Source organism: Mauremys mutica, chromosome 1, assembly GCF_020497125.1.
Source record: "Mauremys mutica isolate MM-2020 ecotype Southern chromosome 1, ASM2049712v1, whole genome shotgun sequence".
Classification (NCBI taxonomy): domain Eukaryota; kingdom Metazoa; phylum Chordata; order Testudines; family Geoemydidae; genus Mauremys; species Mauremys mutica.
In genome coordinates, this window is record NC_059072.1 from 12,820,748 (window position 1) to 12,843,232 (window position 22,485).

The window sequence follows — 22,485 nt, forward strand, 5'->3', positions numbered from 1 at the left end:
CCAAACTTGTTTTCCCCATTGATCAAGCACAGTAATATTTTTTTTTTCAAAACATAGTCATTATGGCCTAAATGTTCAAAAGTGGCCTCATTTTGAGTGCTTTATTTTAGTCACTAGAGCCTGATTTTCAAAGGGCTGAGCACCTACAGCTCCTATTGACTTAGGAAAGTCTATGCAGGGCACTGCCCCATTAAAGCCACTTTCTACCCACCCCAGTTTTGTTAATTGATGTAGATCAGGTTACAGCCTACTCTTGATTTTATTTATATATGTGTACACACACACACACACACACACACAATTTTGCTCTTCTCCTTGTCTACACTGACTAGCTTTAAATGTGCCCAGCTTTGCAGCAAATACATGGTCAGCATAAATGCCTGATCTTGGGAGTCCACCCCCTGCCATTGCAAGAGATTATTGTCTTCTTTCTAGTTTTTGAGCAATAAATCTCGCAAAAATTGGCAAACATAGCTTCTCAGTTTAGACTCCAGACATTCTGGAGAATTAACTTCCCTCATAGAATCATCGGACTGGAAGGGACCTCGAGAGGTCATCTATTCCAGTCTCCTGCGTCATGGAAGACTTGATGATGGTCACGGTTTTGTTCTACCTGTCCATATTCATTTATCTGACTTTCAGGCTACTGCAACATACACAGAATACGTTCCATGGATTCTGTAGTCTGTGTGCATGACACCTCTTCCTCTGCAAATCTGGGACATTTTGGCCCTCTTGCCCCAAAGATTTTAACGACGAGTAAAATGCAGACAAAAAAGATCTTGACCATTCTTCACACATTACATGGCCTAATAAATACATAACTATTTTTTATGTTTTCTGCTTATTTCTGTTCTTAATTTACTTTAGAGCAATAGAACGTATACACAAAGGAGTCTGAACTATTAAAGATTTATTATAGTCTCAAATATATATTTTAATGAAAGGAGTTCAACAGTAATAAAAACTTGGTCAGATTAAATTGACAAAGCTGCCCATTACCTTGGCAAAAAGTCCCTGTCAAAAGATAAACTTTAAAGCTAGAATGCATGAAAGACTCCCTAGATAGAATTAAAATTTAAACTGATTCTTGATAGATAAGCTTTTTTTAAATCCACCTCTTTGCTGCAAGTCAGGATTTTAAAAATAAATTTCCCCTTTAAATCTCTTGAGCGATTTTCATTTTTTGCAAGGCCGCACTGCTGGTGTCCTGGAAAAATGGAGAGTTAGAGCTTTATCAGTTGGTGCCCTGAGGTATGTGGCAAAGAAGCTAAATCCTTGAAGATTAGCAAAAAAAATGCAGCACATGGCAATAAGGGGCTTATATGACTACTAGTATTAGTTCAGGTGAAAGAAGTATTGCTTATACATAAAACTGGACAAATCCACTGACAATGTATTTTTAGTTAGCTACAAAGGAGTCTTATATTGCTGGACTTTACCTCTTTGGTGATTTGGGAAGCTTAGTAATCCACTGTAAATACTCTTCTGCTGGCCCCAATTCCCAGTATTACTCCAGAATGCTGCTCTTTCATTTTAACCCCTAAAAGCACATGTTTCCTTAATTTAGCTTTTAGATCACACAATGGCTTACTTAACCAGCAGTTGTGCTGTAAGTGCAAATGATCAAGTTACTCCCTGGACACTTAACATTCCATGACGCGTCAGTTTAAGAGACATAAGAATGACCTGAAAGATGAGTGGTGTTCCTAGGAAGTCTCTCCACATTATAAACTTGATTATTTTTTTTAAATGTCAAATGTGTTAGATCGTGTAATAAAGAAGTTAGTGAATGTTTGTGTGTTTAGAAAAACAGTGTTAGCACTAGACAATATATGGCACTGAGTAACATTTCTAATTTAGAGTACTGTGTTGTTATAACCAGGTTTTGTTAAGTTAGTGTGATTTCATATCTTAGTTTTGCTTTATTTTTTTAAATATATTTTGTTAATGTATTTCCTGCAACTGTATGCCAAAATGGTTGGCAGATAAATGCAGGGCAGTCCACAATATATTGCATATAGGACACAAAAAAAGTCGCAGCATGAAGCCTTGGCATGCTTAATAAATTAAGGCATTCAGTCACAAGACCTAAGAGGAAGAGGGGGAATGATGATGGTTATTCAGGACTAGATTGAGACTATAGGATCTGCCATGAGCATTGTTATTTTGCCCCTGGAGTAACCCAGGAGGGAGATTGTAATTTAGTTTCCTCACTGCTCGAGGGAGGAGTAACTAGGGTGACCAGACAGCAAGTGTGAAAAATCGGGACAGGGGGTGGGAGTAATAGGCTTCTATATAAGAAAAAGCCTCAAATATCAGGACTGTCCCTATAAAATTGGGACATCTGGTCACCCTAGGAGTAACCTGCATTGTGTATAGATCCTGCACACTGACAGATCTATGTGGTATGGAAGTGGAGCTCCGTGGAGCCTGCTTCCCCTCCCCCATAGCTACCTGTGATGCTGGTAGCTGGCACAAAGAAGTAAGGGGGCTCTGTACGCCCCACCATGCTGTCACAGAATCCAGGCCATGATTTGGCCCTTATTTATTTGTTACAGTAGCACCCAAAGACCCCAACCAAGATTTGAACCCTTTTGTGCTGGGTGCTGTGCACACACAGAGACAGTCCCTGCCCCAAACAGGCTACAGTCTAAGTAGTCAAGACAGACAAATGATAGGCATGGGGACATGAAATGATTTATGCAGTGTCACACAGCAGATCTGTGGCTGAGCCAGGAACAGTACCCCAGTCTCCTGAGTCCAATCCAGTTCCCTGTTCACTGGACCAAATTGAATTTAACGGAGACAGATAGAACGCAATTAAGAGAGACATAAGGGGAAGAGAGAGAGCAAGCGAGCAAGGCCATTCCACACAGCAGGAACTGCAGAGAAGAAAACGCCTTGTACCAACTTGTGAGGAATGGCAGAAAGGAGATTTGTGGTATATAACCAAAGGAGTGGAGAGAGGTCTGAGGTAGAAGCATAAAATCATAGGGTTTAGAAGGGACCGCAAGGGTCATCTAGTCTGAAGCTAGTCCATGGACAGCTCTTTGGTATAGCTTAGTTATCAGTGTAAAAAAACGAAATGTAGAGTCAGATTTTTAGCTGGGGTTGGTTTTGGTTTTTGGGGTTTTTTTTGGTGGAAGTTGCAGCTTTTTATATACAGTCCAACTTTCTCAGTCATGTATCTCTGCATCTCTATATATGGGAATATATAATTATTACACCTAATTGCCCTTCCAAGTCCTCCTACTCTGGCCTTTGCCTTTTTCCATCTTGCCCTCTTATCATGTTGACAGTTAGTCTCCTCTTTCCTCCTTAAAACACTTCCTTTAAAACATGCTTCTTCCCTCAAGAATTGCGGCGCTTTTTCTTTAAATCAGTCCAGCTGATTGTGCAGTGAATTGTTGTGTGAACTGTTTTTTCTCGTTTGGATTCCAAGGCCCCGAATCAACACAGCGCTTAAGCTTGTGTTAAAGTGCTTTGTGGAACAGTGATGGATTTAAGCATGCATTCAAAGTGAGAACTCGTCAAGAAAAAATCACAAGAATATTTTATTGTGGGAAGTGTTGGGCAGCCTAAATATAGGGGTTGCTATAGCTCCCCCTCTAAAAACTGAGTTGAAAAGCTGATCCTCTTGGGCGCTGAGCACCATAAACTGCTATTGGTTTGGAATTTAGGATGCACAACAGACACTAGTCCTTAGTAACTCATTCTTCACAATATTGCAGAGCATCCTGACTGTGGTCCCAAGGCTGCAAACACTTATGCATGTGCTTAACTTTGCACATGTCAGTAATCCCGTTGAAACCATACAATTAAGTGTTCGCAGGTAAGGGGCTTAGTTAGGTTTTTTCTCTTTTCTATGTTCAAAGTTTTGATTCGGCAAGGGGTCACAGTGTGTTTGCTTGCTGTTTTGGGAAATATTTGCTTTAATTTAAACTATGTGAAGTGTGCCCAGATACCGAGATGGATTCGTAATAATTGGGTGTGAAGATGCTTCTCTTGAGGGCCTATTGAGTACAATGAGAATATCTGTACAATGTTAGAGTCTGACCCACAGTTCACATTTGTCATGTCAAATATCAATCTCTGGGCTTGTCTACAGTGCATCACAGTGTGGACTATGGTATGAATTGCAGTGCACATTAAAGTGTTACAGTAACTGCCTCACGTGGACACTGCTGGTGCAAACTGAAAGATAACTAGTTCGCATTAATATAGTATAGCTTGAAAGCATTAATGCAAACAAGGTACCTTTCAGTTCACACCATCAACAGCCAGTTAGATTGCAACACTTTGGTGTGCTCTGCAATTCACACCCCTGTAGTCCATACTGCAGCACAGTGCAGAGAGAACCTCATTGTGTTGAGACCAGCTTAATCTTTTCATAACTCTACAAGAACATTAAAGCAGTAATTAACGTACTGCACATACATTTACAAACACAATGAACTTCCAAGTTGACTTTTCAGCCCATAACTGATTTGTGATGAGATATTGCAGGGCTCCCCCAACAAACAGTGTCCTTACATGCTGTGGCATGTAATATGAAGAAGAGTGATAATCTCAACGTCCTTTTGTCAATTTAACTCAGCTCCAGTGTAATTAGTAAAGAAGTGTTAAATCTCTGTTTAGAGAAGCAGTGTATTTATTGTTGAATGTATTCCCTTGAACAGATAAAAGTGGAACCTGTTGTTCCAGCTCCATCACCAGTTATTCCCAGGCTGACGCTGAGAGTGGGTGCTGGTCAAGACAAGATGTAAGTACAGAGAAATGGAGTGGAAAGGGGTGCATGCTTGTCAGAGATTCATTGCTTACCACGTCTAATAAATCCTGTTTTCATAAAGGAAACTTTAAAAATTATTGGCTGATAAAGGTGTGCATCTGTGAAACCTTCTCCCGATATTACAAAGTATAAATCAAAATACTTGCCATTAAAGAAATCTCACCCAATTTATTTCTTAACCTCTGAACGAAACACCTCAGCATTTCCAAGGAAAGCCCTCTGAATTTCTCCATTATCTGTCCTGCTGCATTCCCCACTAATGTTGTTCTAGGAGCATAGTCTTAAATCACTGGTCAATTTAGAGTAATGTCCAATCTTCAACAGTAGCCAATGAAAACCTTCATAATCCATACCGTACCCCAGGGAGAAGTTTCAGAGCCCTAGGCAGTTAGCAGCTTTGTGCATTGAAACATGATGGTTGACATCCCTTTATACATTTTTATCTTAGCTAGTATAAACTGTTGGTAGTGGTTATTCATGTAGGTGCCTAATCCTTTTTAAATCCTGGTTTTGTTCATTAGCTCACTAATTATTACTACTTGTACAGTAATACAAAAGGACCCAATAGTCCTTTTGTGCTGGGTGTTGTACAAACATAAATAAATAAGACAATCCTTGCCCCAAAACGCATATGATCTAAATAAGGACAAGATGCAACAGGTGGGTGTAGAACACAAGCGGGGAAAGAGTGGGGGGAGGGGGGGAACAAGTGACATCAAATTCCATAGGTTGGCTTTGTATTGTGTGAAAGTATTTCCTTTAATCAGTTTTCAAAATGTGTTGCCTTTTAGTTACACAGGTTTCTTACATTAAGATATGGTCAATATTAGCGCCCAACCGATCTTCTCCCTACCACTCATTATTTTAGGTACCTCTGACATGTTGCTTCTTCTTTGTATCATAGCCAAACTAAATAGTCTAATCTTTTTTTATCTCTCTTGATGTATGAGCTAAGTTGTATTATTATTATTACTATTGTATGCCAGTCTTTCCATGCCTCTTGTCATTTTCTTTGTCCTTTACTTGACCTTTTCTGACCCATCTGATTTGAGATGGGGTATCTAGTGCTGAACACAGTATTCAATGTGTCATCTTACCTGCCATCCATTTACAAAATGGCATTGTGATGGAGTGGTCTATCTCTGAGATGATTGCTGGCTCAGTGGGGTTGGGGAGAGGAACTAAAAAGCTTTGCCATAGTTTGAAAGAATCAATGTATCCTGGAAGCTTGGGTTAGTCAGAGGCCTTCAGTCTGGATGCCTTGTTTAGATAGGGGCCTACCCAACTTGAAAGATTTGCTCCAGCCCTGAAAGATTCATTTTAACTTAGGAGCTTACCTGTTGCAGTCTTGAAAAAATGAGTTAAGCCTGATAGTGTTTCCCCCTCAACCAGAAAAGCCTAGACAAAAGCATGTTCTAACACTGGAAGGGGGTGGGGGTTATGTTAGCTGGGAGCTATATTGTTATGAAGTTGCTGTGGGAATTTTTTTGAAGTAAGTAATTTCAGTTCCTATGGGACCTAAAAAGTTATAAGTAGTATGTTTTCCCCTCTACTTTTAATGCTCCTGAATCTTTTCTGCCTTTTTGCCCTTCATAATGTTAGCGTCTGACCCAAAGTTCACGTGTCATGTCATATTTTATGACAGGCATTATGTTTTCAAAATTATTCTCTGTCCCCTTAAGTATGACTTGACTGAGGACAATTGGACACAATGTCCCTTTAAAGTCTACCAATGCACTTTCCTTATAGATACAAGGAGGATGATTTTAGACTCCAACTTTAAGGTCAGAAGGGACCATCATGATCATCTAGTCTGACCTCCTGCACATTGCAGGCCACAGAACCTCACCCACCCACTCCTGTAATAGACCCCTACCCTCAGGCTCGATTACTGAAGTCCTTAGATCATTAGGACTTCAAGTTACAGAGAATTCACCATTTACACTAGTTTAAACTGCAAGTGACCCATTTCCCATGTTACACAGGAAGGCAAAAAGCCCCCAGGGTCTCTGCCAATCGTATCGGGGGTGGGGGTGGATATTCCTTCATTCCTTCCTAACCCTGTATGGGGTGCATACAGTATTAGTATTGATAGCTAACCTTGTGAGTAACTATCATTGCTGGTACATAGGTATTTAAAAACCTGGTCAATTTCCTCATACATATACTAAGTTTAATCAGTCAAGGTTGCTATAGATTGCTGGTCCCACCAATGTAAACCACATTAGAGTTTAAGTAAAAAAAAAATTTAGCACTCCATCTACATTCCACTCACTATTACCCTTATTCAGTGTCAACAATCTCCCTTCCACAGCACACGTGTAAACTCTTTGGGGCATGGGACTGTCTTTTGTTGTATACTGTCAGGGGCGGCTCCAGGCTTTGGCAGCGTGCCTGTGGGAGGTCCGTGGTTTCGGTGGCAATTCGGTGGCGGGTACGCTGAAGGCACGGGACCGGTGGAGCACCCGCAGAACCACTGCCAAATCTGCGTTAACAGCGGACCTGCCGCAGGCGCGCCGCCAAAAGCCGCCTGACTGCCGTGCTTGGGGCAGCAAAATACATACAGCCGCCCCTGTATACTGTATTCTTCTGCATCTTAACACAGTGAGGCCCCAGTCCATGAATGGGGCTTCTAGGAGTTATTCCAGTACAAATAATATCACTGCCCTCCGCCTGAAGAACACTATTTAGTCTTAATTCAGACCATGTTTTTAGTTCTATGTTCAGTCACCTAGTAGCAGAGATTGGACCTGTGGATCTAAAGCCGTAAGTCTCTACCGCCTGAATTAAAACGCTCTGCTCTGTTAGCTCAAAGGCTGCAGCAGGCACATCATCCTCTATGTTCTCCAGCAACTAGAAGGGGACACCGTGAGCCACAATGTGCAAGGGACTTATTTCAGGTGGAGAAAGGGAACTGGTGAGTGATAAGTAGACAAGGTCTTGAATTATTTTAAATGCTTACTCGCTATCTTGGTTTTTACAGTTTGTATTGCTGAGATATATATGCAGTTTAGCACTGTAACAGTTAACAGTTGGTGTGTGTTTGAGGGAGTTTTATATAAAATACTGCGTTCAATGGGTGTAATTTCAGAAAGAGATAGGGCTATAAAGAAATAAGGCTTGTGAAATATGCCACTGGACATTTTTTTGTTTTATTTAGATTTTTAAAAAAAATATCAGAGGGGTAGCCGTGTTAGTCTGGTTCTGTAGAAGCAGCAAAGAATCCTGTGGCACCTTATAGACTAACAGACGTTTTGCAGCATGAGCTTTCGTGGGTGAATACCCACTTCTTCGGATGCAAGTCTGTTAGTCTATAAGGATGTTAGTCTATAAGGTGCCACAGGATTCTTTGCTGCTTTTAAAAAAATATGATGCCTGTTCAAGGTCTATGCACCTCATTGTAGTTAATCATATAGTAAACACCATTAAATTGAACCTCAGCAGCATTGAAATACATTCCACAGGTACTTGGCTAGCCAGCCAACTAGCCCTTTCAGCATCTCAGAAGAATACTCTCCACTTTCTCCAAAGACCCCAACCATCAAATAGTGACTTTTGCATCATGCCTGGAAAGTCTCCGAATGTGGGCTATTGTGGAACAAGGAGGAGCATGTTCCATAGTCTTGGAGGCCCCACAGAGAATACCTGGCCAGCCACCCCCTTTTTTATAACAAGGGGATGCCTCTTCAGCACCTTTGCTGACCGCATCTTTGACAGTATGTCACAGGGAGAGAGGCGATCCCTCAGGTGAGCAGTCCTAAACCTTAACCAACATCCTTAAAGTCTGTTTAGAGGCCAATGGGCAGCCAGTGCAAATCCTGGAACATTGGTACTCTTTGTTACCAGCAAGAAAGCAGTAAGATGCTATGTTCATTCAGAGACAGAAGGTGCAGAAGGTATAGGCCCATGAAGAATGGTACACTAAGACCAGTCTCGTCTTAACCCCCTCCTGGGGCTCACATACTGAGGGCATGTCTACCCGAACATTTACTGCACAGCAAGCTGAGGTGTAAATCTACAGCACTCCAGCGAGCTGCTCACTAACGGTCCATGTGGACCCTGTTGAGGCACATGCACAACAGCAGTGTCCACACTGGTAGTTAGCTGGATCTCACTGTAGATTTACACTTCAGCTTGCCACACAGAAAGTGTTCATGTAGACATGCCCTGAGTGGAGACACCTCAATATTCGTCCCCACTGAGGGTGAGGCGGTGAGGCCAGGCTGTGATGTAAAGACAGCTTCTGGCGTGGCTGCTGAGTCAACTGCTGGAATGGAAACTCTATGCACAGAACAAGTACAGCAAAACAGTAGCTGTGCAAGCTTTCACTCATGTCCCTTAATCCTGATTTACCTGTATGGGTGAGAAGTTCTCATTCTCTCTACCTATTCAGTCCTTAGTCTCTGCTGAGATTGACAGTGAAGGTGCAAGTCAGAGTTAATTGTGACAGTGAATTTTAATTCTTTCTATTTCTGTGAATGCTAATATTGGCTGGTCCTAGATGTAAAAGTGATTTCTGCATTTCATGTTTGCCCTACATAAGCATATGTTGTCAATCCCAAGAATACAGGTTTTCATAGTACCCTAAATAAGTATGGGGTATAATGTCAGGGTAGTACAAATTAAAATGTAGCCGTTACTGAAGGATAAATAGAACAGTAGGAAAGACTGCTACACGTTAGGTTTTTGCAAGTGTTTTAACTGCACAATAAAACAAGTGGAAAGTAGATTATAATCAAAACATTTCCATCTTAGTAGTAAACAATTACAGCAATACTTGCATGGATGCCACATTAAAAGAAATTTAGTGGATTCTATTCTAATGCAATTAGAGCTAATTTTGTTCTTTAAATGAATAAAAGGTCAGCTAGTAAATCTAGTTTATCTTGAGTACAGACTTCAATAAATTGTTTTATTTAATTTGCTGTAAAAGATCTTATCCTTAATGGGCCTAGGTCTTATTAGTTTGCTTGGGTTTTAAAATATTTATGACCACCTTTTTAGTGATGATTTGAATGATAAGTTGGAAAGTTGTTGTTGTTGTTGTTTTCCTGCTGTGTTATCAAGGCACAAGATCGCTAATTGAGTCAGTGTAGGAAGGCATTTAAAATTTGTCATGTAGAGAAAGCTGGTGTGGACCCTTCCTGAATTTAAATCTCCTGTAATTAGCTGTTTTGTTGAATCATCATGTGGTGGCTTGTTTGTCCGTTGTCCAGTTATTTTTTCCCAAACAAAATCATATTTCACACCTATGGTGTCTAAGAATGCTAATCTACTGATAATGCATTGGCATGCCATTTACTGATGTAACTGACGTGAACTTCAAATTAACTATGTGCTGTAATTCCTGATATTTGCAATAAATTAATTTTATATTTACAGCCAAATAAAAAACAAAAATACCAACATGTAGCTTCAGTGCGGGGCTTCAACAATGTACAATTGATTTTTTTCGGGGCTTCTGTGGTTTAGAAACAAGGCACATATTTTTGTGAAATCAAGTCTTTAATCTGTATCTTAAAATGTCAGGCTTCTTACTCCAGGCTTACAGTATTGTATTTTAGCTCTACTTTCAGTAGGAGGCCTTGATGCTAGTAGTGAGTGGAAGATAGCTGTTTTAGCACTGATTTAACTTGTAATTTGATGTGCCCAGTCTAATTAAATTGCCATTTATCTTGAAATTTTTGAAGTGGGTAGATGTTACTTTTTTTTAGAATATAAATGTGTATATATATCATCTAAGAGTACTATTTATTGAACTAAAATCTTAAAAGAATTGATGGATGGAAAGAAGAAATTTTTGCTCCTGGTATTTTGTTGATTCACTGAAGCTTCATCCCAAATACTGAGAGAGACGTTCAGTGACCTAACTAAAATGTGTTGGTGGGCTCATTCCACTGCTTAGCGTAGTGGATGAATGTCCATATCACCAAACCCACTACCCATAATTGGCACTGATTGACACCCCTGGGAGGAAATCTCACTAGAGGCTAAGGACTGACTGGCAGTAGAGACTGAATTATCCACTCACCACTACATGTAATCTCTCTACCGAGCAGTGGTGACCTAGAAGAATGCTGGTGGAACAAAGAGGGAAAGCCTATTTTGCTATTTTCGAGTCTGTTACTGTTCATGTTCCACGACTGTCAGTCCAACACCGTCCATGAGAAGCTCACATAACACATTCACGTTTGTGTAAACTGGCACAAATGGCGTCTGCCTGAAAAGGCATAGGAATGAGATAGCATGGATGGAAAAACATTCTGGTGGGGAACTACAAGGATCAACAAGTGGAAACCTACCGTGGCTATCTGCAGCACATCTAGATTGTCGCAGAAATTCATTTTTAAGCAAAGATAGAGGGTTTTTCCCCTAACAATCTGTTTACCTATTCACTTGTAAATTATTTTAAATTCATAAGTAATAGCATATTAATACCCCACTAGAATACCTCTGTGTTATATATTTATGTAGCTTTTGTTTTTTCATATGGCTTTATCTTTTGACATGCAGCATACAGACAAGTACCAAAATTACCATAAGTCAAGATTTCCAAAAATGGGGTGCATACAGTTAGGCTCCTAAGTGTTGGCCTGACTTACAAAACAGCTGAGCTCACAGGAACTCCCAGTGAAGTCAAAATCTCTAGGAAAAGTTGCACAAAAAGTAGCAGAATTGAGAGAAATCAGAGAACCAAAAGTGAAACATAGAAATAAGGCTACAGATTTTTTCCCCTCCTGCCAGCATTGGAAGTTCTTGATAACAGGGACCGTCTCAGTGTTGGGATAATGCCTTGCTCACTGGGGCCCTTATCTCGGTGGAGGCTTCTAGTTGCTACTGTAAAATAAACATTTTTATTTAAAATGTGAGGTGCTCAAACACTACAGCAACGGGAGTTGTAAAAGCACCTAGAGAGAGAGAGAGAGAATAGGAGTTTGCCACAGACTTCAGCGAGACTACAATTTTCCCCATACAATTTTGTACAATACTTAGAATTTTTATATGGTATCTTCTTTAATGGAAATGTGTCGGCTTTTTAAGGATGGTTGTTCTCCTTTTAATGATAAATAAGTAAGCCATTGTGAAGGAACTTTTGAACTTTGTGTGCCATTTAGTGGCAAGTTATTCAGACGTTGATAATTTAGATTACTGGCTTCATAGTGTTTGCCCACAATAGCTGAATAATGGAGATCATTAAACTCCCTGTGTAGGTATATCCAAATTGTGTTTGCCTTTAACCTTGGCTCTCAGTGTGGCTGGGGAGGGAAGGATTGGCTCTTTATTGACTTGTCAAGCCATAGGTTTGCATTACAGGCCAAGCAGCTCATGACCCGTTCCATTTATTTCACTGTTTTGTGGTGGGGAAACAGGTAAAGGAATCCTGCTGGAAGCCCCTCCTTCTGCACGTTTTTATGAATGAGTCCAGTGTTTGTAGCAGTTAAGGCACCGTGACCAAATCCTCCAAAAGATGTAATGCAAGCAGCATGGGGCTATTGTGGGACACAGCTGTGGGCGGTGTTGGTTACCCTGTGAGACGTTGCTTATTCAACAGAAAGCTCTGGAGGAGAACTTACTGTGGAATTAAATAGGAGGGAAAAAGTGATACTTCAGGGAGAAAAATGTAGAAGGGTAAACCACTGTTTGGAAAATCAAACAATAGAGTCCTGGCAGTGAATGTCTATGTTTATTACAGTACTAATGGGTATCCCAATTATTTTACAATGTAGCACTTAGCAGTGAAAGGCTAAATGTTAACAGTGTGAAACTAGAATTTACACTTTGTGTTGCTCCATCAACTTGTTCTACAAAACCAAAAAGAACATATGCTGTTTAAATCAACTCCTGATATAATTAATGGACCACCTAAGAGAGAGGAGGGAGAGAAGTGAAAAATTATCTAATTTCCAGCCAAGTAATAAGTGTAATGTAGGATTTAGGAACTCCAGTGAACTTTACAGTTTTGCTAAGGGTATGTGTACACTATGGAGACTATACTGGCATAGCTATGTCACCGTAGCTATGCAAGCATATCCCCATAGCCTACACTGACAAGGAGGTATTCCATCAGTTTAGGAACACCAGTTCCTCAAACGACAGTAGCTACATCGACAAACATTTTTCACACCCCTTCTAACTTTTAAGAGTAGACCAAGCCTACCTCTTTATATGGTTTCTTCCCTGGAATCGCTACATTTAAATTATAATAAAGAGCTGGAGGACTTCTCCAGTGAGCCAATTCTTTTTTAAATACAGAATGGGTGTGCTCTTTATTGAAGACATTGTCTAGGGTGTGGTTCATATACTCAAAGGAACATTTGGCAAAGGGATAATATATTTGGCCCCAGTCCTGCACTCAAACCCCATCCCTGGACCCTGGCATCCATACAAAGTCCTGTTGATTTTGTTCTAGCTCCACAAGGGTCTACCTAATTGTAGGGTTGAGGCCCTTGTGTGCAGGTATCTATGCTTCTGAAGGTAATAAGACCTCATTGCCAGAATGGGTGAAACGTTGCTTTTTCCAATGTGCTTTTAAAGCTGACCTAGAATTGTTTTCCCTTGAGCGTAAGAGTTAGTTCAAACCTCAAGCTTAGTCCTAGCCTCTCCTTTAATTACAGAAGCCACCCCACCAATTAATCACCATGGTTTTGGTAGTTGGAAGGTTCATGCAAAATTATTTTCATTTTGCACTTGAATCACGCTCTATGGTGACTCCAAATGTGAATCTATAAAAAAGGTTTGAGTCATTAAAAAACAAGCCACTTACTGTATGTGAGATTTTTTTATTTTGCTGTTTGTTGCACAAGAGTAAAAATGCGTGTCTTGTGTACCTCAATTAAAAAGGGGGGTGGGAAAACTTCAGGCAGATTTAGACACATCTGCTTCAGCAGGGTTGCATGTGGAAATGGGTGTAGGCAGTCTCCCTTTATGGCAAACAGAAACCGATCAAATGTACCCAACAGAATTGAAGGCAAGTGCTTCTTCATTACACACACAAAAAAGGCTTGGCTTTGCCACAAAATTAGTGTGAAAGAAAAGAACTTTGATATCTCAGTTTTTCCCTTAAATATACCTTTTTTTTTTTGTTACCAGAGTCTCACTTGTTTCAAAATGAAGTTAAAACAAAAATAAGCAGCTTGCCTAGAGCCAAAGATTTGAGGTATTATTATTATTTAGTGCCTACGAGCCCAGACATGGTCCAGAGCCATTGTGTTAGGCACTATACAAACACAGAACAAAAAGGTGATCCCTGCCCCCAAAAAGCTTGCAATCTAAGTAAAGTTGTTAGGCAAGTGGTTCATGTGGTAGCTCAGTGTATCATCGGGCAAAAGATCAGGGTTTCGGGCAGACCACATCACTCAGTTTTGCATAGGTAGGAGCCAGTGACAAGGTGGAAATAATATTCATTATACAAGAGGAGGCCTGTCTGCACCCTGGTCTACACTCCAGACTGATGTCGGTGTCGCTCAGACGTGCATAGGGTGACGAGATGTCCCGATTTCATAGGGACAGTCCGGATTTTGGGGTCTTTTTCTTATATAGACTCCTATTGCCTCCCACCCCTTGTTCTAATTTTTCACATTTGCTGTCTGGTCACCCTAAGTGTGCAGAGAATCCATACCCTTGAGCCGCACAGCTATATCGACTTAAACCCCAGTGTAGGTGACGGGAGAGCTTCTCTTGTTAACATAGCTACCGCCTCTCGGGAAGACGGACTATCTAGGCCAACAGGAGAAGCTCTCCCGTTGACATAGGTAGCATCTTCACTAAGCGCTACAGCAGCCCAGCTGCACTGTAAAGGTAGACAAGCCCTGCGCTGCAGTAGGATCACTTTCTGATAGCTGTAGGTACTTAAAGCCCTATTTTCATTCCCATTATAGATGGTGGAGCAGAACTGTTCCCTTCCACAAACCTGTAAGATGTTCCTGAGCATAGTATCTGGGTATATTTGCTAAAACAAGGGAAAGCAATAGGGACTGGAGTCAGCTGACTTGGGCTCGCAGGGCTTGGGCTGTGGAGCTGTTTAGTTGCAGTGTAGATGCCCCAGCTTCCGGGGTCCCAGAACCTGCACTCCAGCACAAGCTCAAACGACTGCACCGCAATCGAACAGCCTTGTGGTCTGAGCCCCACGAGCCCAAGCCAGCTGATACAGGCCAGCCACGGGGGTTTAACTGCAGTGTAGACATACACGGAGAGAATAGACAGATGGAAATATTTGCTTATTTGAAAACACTTTTATTCTACAGTTTTTTGTGTCCAAGCTCTCAAAATATATTTAGATGTGCATTTCTCCAGGAAGGGACTTTGTTAGATGTGTCTATATATAGGAAACTATATCAGTATAGTTAAAAGTGGCCCAGCTTTCCCTTATAGGCAAGACCTTACGTTCCTACATCACGTTTGAAAATGGGAATTAAGTTCCTAAGTCATTTAGAATGTTTGAAAATATCACCCATAGTTTAGACAGGGCGTTTGAGGGGACTGCATTTTTGGAACCGTACCCTCTATAAAAACAAAGATCATCAGACTGTGATTTCTGACTAGACTATTATAGCTCTCAGTACAATGACATTTTTTGTGATCGGAACTTGGAGCAATCTGTGGTTCAAATCATACTTTTAAAAGCCATTTCCTTTTGGTTTGCCCTGTGTTTATACTAATCAGTCAATGGGGCTTTCATCTGTAAGGAACAGATTGAAATCAAATCAATTACTTGTAGAGATAGGAAATTATTTCACACCTTTGAGTCTTACTCTGCTCCAGATGCAGCATGTTACAACTTGTGACTGTTAGAGCCAATTATAACCTGACCAACCTGCCTTGGCATTAAAAAGCCTGGTAGAACTTGCTCTGTGTTTGCAAGATCAACACTTTGCTTCTGTGCACGTCTGGTTTGGGAAGTTTAGTTTTGTGATCTGAATGTAGTGATCAGTCCAAAGCAATGATCAAAGTGGAGATTGACCAAATCTACCTTTATAAAAGGATTCCACTGCATATTTTAAGTACATTCTAGTATTAGAGTTATAAATACGTGTATTCCTTTCCATTATAAATACTTTATGACATTTTGTAAGAAAAATATTTCCTGCTGGCATAAAAAAGAGTTGAAAGGATATTTAAACTTGGGGTAAAAACAGCTGTACTACAAAGTCTCTGCAATGATTCTGCTTTCTTTGGGGAAGGGAGTGGTGATCGTTTTTACTTTATATTTATGTGGTTGATGTAGACTCCCGTTACCACATCTAGTCGAAGGGTTTTCTCACACTTCTTAATTCTGGTACAGCCATTTGCATAAGACCTTTAACAATTGATTTTTATCTTTTAATATAGAAAATAATTGTGATGCCATGTTGCCAGGAGAGCAGCCCACAGAGAAACATAACTCTGATCTGAAGGCTCTAGGCATTTTTTGTTCACCTGGCTGATGTTAGTTTTTGTTTGAGTCCCGCTAAGAATCATTCATCTTTAAATAATTGAATCCTGAGACTAAGGATACATTGTAGTTTATGAAGTCCTACTTTATTTGGAAACGCATTAAAGTGAAATATTATCTTCTTCCAAATTACGATGGCCTAATGTGTGCTCTAGTGTCTAAGAGCACGGACCTGACTACCAGGAGGACTGACTACCAGGAGGACTAGCTTTGATTCTGGTCTGTGCCGCTAATTTGCTGTGTGACCCTCACAAGCGTTTTCCTCACCTGTAAAATGGGGCCAGTAATTCTTGCCCTCATTTGTAAAGTGGTTTGAGATCTTTGTGTTCATGGTTCTGTATGAGTCTGAAGTAATATTAATTATTAGGTCCTGGGGCTGCCATTTTACCCTGGGTTCTCTCTGCCTACATATTGCCACTTATGCAGCCCTGTCTTCGGATGGGAGGACAAGGCTCTCCGCCCTCTCTGAAATTACCTTATGATCTCTTCAAGTGGCATAAGCCTAAACAATTCATTTCTCTTCTGCCTCTGAACTTCATTAGCCCAAGGGAGTGGTAAGCCCCAGTGTGCTCCAGAATGCAGCTTTCCTGTGTAATACCTGAGCATTTGTGCCAAGACAAAGAGGCCAGTCTTGTACTAGGTACATGTTCTAATGACACACTTCAAACAAAGAAGTAAATCGGTTAATATTTGGCACTCTTCAGTGAATATTTTAAGTTGTGTTGGTTTGTTCCTCACATACCCATGTACTGAGTTTCTGCAGTATTATTATTACTTAGTTTTATTATAGCAGTTCTTACGGCCCCATTCAGGGTCATGGCCTGGCTTTGAGTACACTAGGGAAATACATTGTTTGGAAACAGGTGAGCTCACACAATTTTAAGTAAGGCTGATCATGACCAGCTAATGCATTTATTAAAAGTGGCTAAACTTTGTCTGTTAGGTGCAAAGCTGTATTTACAATCATGTTAGCGCTCCCATTTTCAAATGCAACCTATTTGCTTCTCTGGACAAGGCCAAAGACAGAACTTTCTCCAGGGGTGGTATGAGACTGGAATGAACTCCCCCAGGGCCTAAGAACCATCACAACAACCTCACCACTTCCCACACCAAGCGTAAGGTGCATTTCTTTGACCTTGCCTTCTCTAATATAAACATATAGCAACAGATATATTTATGATAATAATAAAAACATTGCCAAAATAAGACGCTCAACTGCAGGTGCTTCTCCCTTATGGGAGAGATGAGAGAACAAACAGCACAAGACAGATGTGCAGTCACGCTGCTAATGCAAGTATCAGAGGGGTAGCCGTGTTAGTCTGGTTCTGTAGAAGCAGCAAAGAATCCTGTGGCACCTTATAGACTAACAGACGTTTTGCAGCATGAGCTTTTGTGGGTGAATACCCACTTCTTCAGATGCATCTGAAGAAGTGGGTATTCACCCACGAAAGCTCATGCTGCAAAAACGTCTGTTAGTCTATAAGGTGCCACAGGATTCTTTGCTGCTAATGCAGTACTGGAAAAGTCTTAGATACTATGAGCCTCATATAAAAACATATAGAACAGATTAGACCAAAGGTGGTGCCCTGAAGAGCTTTTAATATGACTAAAAAAAAATCTACAAAAGGAAGGATAAAGATGTTCCACTGGACTATCCAAAGAACTTTTGCTGTGCCAAATAATTTATCTTCTGCGTTGATTCGCCCTCTGTCTCTCATCTCATTTTTATTATTGTCAGGTTGTTTACATCAGAAATGCAGTCATAAGGCTGAAGCTGTAAACCATAGTACTGATGCTGGAGGAATTAACTCCATGTCATTACCCTGTTGCTAGTTTTCTAATGTTTCTCCTCTTTGGTTGTCCCTTTTTTTATTGCCTCTCACGTTTAGGCCTTGGCAGGCAGAAATGGTAATATAGTTGGTATGGTAATTAATTAGATCAAAACTAGTTTTGTGAGCTATATATATATTTTACTGTGATTCTTGTCATGATAATTGCAAGAATTTAGTATTGCAGATAGGCTATCGCAATAGAAGAACAATACATCTTTTTATTTTAATACCTCAGCATAGCATTAAACATTTTACAGTTTCATATCTTTTGTACAATTTAACTTTGATTATGCGCTGAATGCAGACCTGGCCCCAGTCCTAGCCACACTGCATTTTGACGATCGCAGGAGAATAGCAGCAGTGTACTCTTAGGGCATTCTTGTCAACAGGAATCAGTTGTGACATTAAAGAATGCTTTATCCTCTTTTAATGAAAATGTTTAAGTGTAGGATGCTAAGTATTTTTTAACAACGTATTTCCTAGAAAGAGAGATTTTCATTGTCACTACTTTTTGTCTCTGTTTGTGCTGATCAGGTGATGATCTGCCATCTTTTCCTAATGCTATTACTGTGGAAATTAGTGCAGGAGTCGCTCCCCCTGATGAGTTTGAGGCTGCACTCAGCTCTGACTTGTCTGAATTTTTGTTGAAATTGTAGGCCCATTGATGTCAATGACAAAACTCCCCTTGACTTCAATAGGGCCAAGATTTCACCCTTTGTCCCTTGTCTCCAGCCACCGCCCTACTCTTGTATTCACTCACAAATATCTCCATTCTGTTTTCCATTGCTTCCCCCTATACCTGAAATGCTCACCTTGATCCTGTATGCCATGTGACCTTCTTTATTCAAAACCTACTTCTTTGCACAGTCTCTCCAGCAGTGGCCCACATTCCCATACTTGCAAAGTAAAAATGAATTAAAGAAATGATCTAACAAGATGTGCCCTTGTGAAAACAAGCAGTCTTGTAACCTTTTTTGCGTGAACCACCCCTCTCCCTTTCATACCACCATCTTTCTGTTTCAACTTTACTTTGTTTCTAATGTAGGTTGTAAGATTCTTACACCAGCAACCTTGTCTTTAGTCTTTCTGTAAAGTGCCGAGCATTATAAGCAAGTTTTACTCAATAATAATCAGATTATCTAGTCCATCCCCCTGCCTCTGCATGATTGTCACCTAGTGTATATTTATTAGAGCCACATCCTGTCTACTACTTCAACTACTAAAGAAGGTAGCAGTTAATGCTAGCCACTAAGAATATTGTGTGGGTCTCATTTATTTATCTTGACTAAAACCACCACTCATTCTATAAACATTTTGAAAAAAGAAGTACCAAATTTTCAAATATTTGTAGAACCTCTAATGTAGCCTCCTAGAGAGTGGTATTGTCCCTCAGCTTGAAGATTAAAATCAATGCTGCCCACAGCTGATAAACTTCCCTTTCTAATGTTTCCCACTAACTGGGAATCTCAATTTCTGTAGCGAGCTTAGTTTCTGTAAAGCCATAGAGAGTATTTATATACCGTGAGCTATAGAGCAGTTGTGGCTGTGTCCTGCACTGAAGTTCAGTTTGTAATGGCCGTTGTCTATTTCAACCTGTTTGATAGGCAGCGATGTGCAATTAAAACTGTTCTAATGCTGTGCTGAAGCAACCTTTTTGCTTTTTGAAAGGCAAAGTGAATTGTCCATTTTGTATTTTCTTATATTTAGCCGATAACATTTTACTGGTTTACATCAACTCGTCTTTTTTGTCTGGCAGAGTCATCAGCAAAGTGGTGTCAGCCCCAGAGGTTAAACCATCTACTCCTGTGAATCGGCCCAAAACACCACCACCCGTGCCATCCCCAGTACCAGCTCCTGTCCACGTGACCCCTCCTTCTGCTCCAGCTCCTCCTCCTCCACAGGCTACCATCTCGCCTGCTCTAATTCCACCACCTTCTCCTGCGGTCTCTGCAGCAGGAGGCTCCAAAGCGCCGGTCAGAAGTGTGGTGACGGAGACTGTCAGTACCTACGTGGTATGTGATATACTTCAGTGTGTGGCTTAATGCTATTGAGATCGGTCTTTTGAGAATTCTTCTACATGACGACTTTTCATTTTCAAAGTAAAGGTGCCGTGCTAATACAGTGTCATGTATTAGTCACATGTATACAGCCCCTTCTCTTTATGCACCTATTTTCAGGGGTTGATAACTTATTCAAAAAATTGCTTGTACTAAAATTTCTTATGCTTATTCTCAACCAAAGATTGTCTCTCTTCTGGAACGTCTACTACAGTTCCATTTGGGTGTTTTCTAATTGTCTGAGCATGAATATTTTTCTCATTGAGATCTTTCAGATTCTTTTTTAATGCTTGCCATAGATCTAGCCTTCAGTGAGGAAAAGAACCCCTCACATAGCAGAAGTTAGAATGACCACTTAGCAGTAATTTCCAGTTTGTGCAGTACACTATTATTTACTAACTTTTTTTATCGGTGTACCAAGGTTGCAGATACTGGTGCAACTCTGAAGCTCTGCACACTTCCTGCATATAGCTTGTAGCCAATCCGCCATGTGCTGTGAGCTTGCCATATCTCAGGTGGGGTTAAAAGTTGGATGTTCCTTAGAGTGTTCCCATTACAATCAGAAAAATTTGAATAATTGGCAACTGCTTAAGAACATTTTACTAGATGCTCAAAAGCCACCATCAAGAAATAATGTTAAAAAAACTAACCTGGCTTAAGGGGTAGTGAAATCAGATATTAAAATATATGTATAACAAATGGAAGTGAGACGTTGATAGTAATGACTATAAATCAGAAGCTAGGAATTGTAGAAAATTTATAAGGGAAGCAAAAGGACTCTATGGCCAGCATTGTTAAAGACATTAAGGAGTTGCCCAAGTATACTAGGAACAAAAGAAATCCTAACAATAGTTCATTAATAGTTGGAAATGGCAGAATTGTAAATAATAATGCAGAAAAGGCAGAGGTGTTCAATAAATATTTCTGTTCTCTGTTTGGGAAAAGCCAGATATTGTAGTCATATCAGATGATTAAATACTTTCCATTCCAACAGTAACTAAGGAGGATGTTAAACAGAGCTACTAAAGTTAAATATTTTGAAATCAGCAGGTCCAGATAACTTGTATTCAAGAATTTTAAAGAGCTGGCCAAGGAGCTCTCTAAACTGTTAATGTTGATTTTCATTAAGTCTTGGAACACTGGGGAAATTCCAGAAGACTGTAAGAAACCTAATGTTGCATCAATATTAAACGGGATAACCCAGGATGTTATGGGCCTGTCAGCCTGACATTGATCACAAGCAAAATAATGGAACAGCTGATACGTGACTCAGTTTAATAAAGAAGTAAATGAGGATAATATGATTAATGCCAGTCAACATACATTTGTGGGAAATAGACCTTGGCAAACTAATTTGATATCTTTTTTGATGAGATTACAGACTTGGTTGAAAAAGTTAATAGTTCTGATGTAACATACATAGACTTCTGCACGGCATTTGATTGATACTGCATGACATTTTGATTAAGAAACTAAAATGGTGCAAAATGACACACATTAAATGGATTCAAAAATGGCTAATGGATAAGTCTCAAAATGTAATTGTAAACAGAGAATCATTAAGTGGGCATGTTTCTAGGGGGGTCCCGCAGGGATCAGATCTTGGCTATTCACTATTGCAGTGGTTTTCAAACTGCGGGTCGCAACCCAGGAATGTAAGGCACTGGGTCGCGGCGGTTCTGGTCAGCACCGCTGGCCGGGCCATTAAAAGTCCCATCAGCGGTGCTGCCCGGCTAAGGCAGGCTAGTCCCTACCTGTTCTGACACTGCGCTGTGCCCCGGAAGCAGCCAGCAGCAGGTCCGGCTCCTAGGCGGGGGGCCCACAGGGCTCCGTGCACTGCTCCCGTTCTGAGGATTGGCTCCGCACTCCCATTGGCCAGGAACAGGCCAGTGAGAGCTGGGTGGTGGGGGATGGCGCCTGCAGGCGAGAGCCACGCAGAGCTGCTTGTGCACCTCCCCCTAGGAGACAGACCTGTTGCTGGCCGCTTCTGGGGTGCAGTGCAGTCCACGGTGCCAGGACAGTCAGGAAGCCTGGCTTAGCACCCCCACTGCACCGCTGACCAGGAGCTGTCCGAGGTAACCCCGTGCCCCAGCCCTTACTGCACCCCAAACCCCACATCCCCACCCCAGAGCCTGCACCCGCTCCTGCACCCCTACGCCAGCCCTGAGCTGCCTCCTTCATTCCAAACCCCTCATCCCCGGTCCCAACCCAGAGCCTGCAGCCCCTGCCCCAGCCCTGAGCACCCTCCCACACCCTGAACCCCTCATTCCTGGCCACAGCCCTCATCCCCAGCTCCACCGGGTCACAGGCATCAACAATGTCCTTCAACTGGGTTGCCAGAAAAGAAGTTTGAAAACCACTGCACTACTGACC

The 22,485-nt window shown here is 41.0% G+C and overlaps 1 protein-coding gene across 1 annotated transcript in view; it reads left to right on the top strand.

Annotated features, from left to right (window-relative positions):
- Nucleotides 1–22,485, top strand: part of TAF3 (TATA-box binding protein associated factor 3) — a 138,635-nt gene that overhangs the window by 110,884 nt on the left and 5,266 nt on the right. Inside the window, exons 4-5 of the mRNA XM_044979061.1 lie at nucleotides 4,683–4,765; nucleotides 19,812–20,067. Of these exons, the coding sequence (XP_044834996.1) occupies nucleotides 4,683–4,765; nucleotides 19,812–20,067 (339 nt within the window). The remainder of the gene's footprint in view (nucleotides 1–4,682; nucleotides 4,766–19,811; nucleotides 20,068–22,485) is intronic.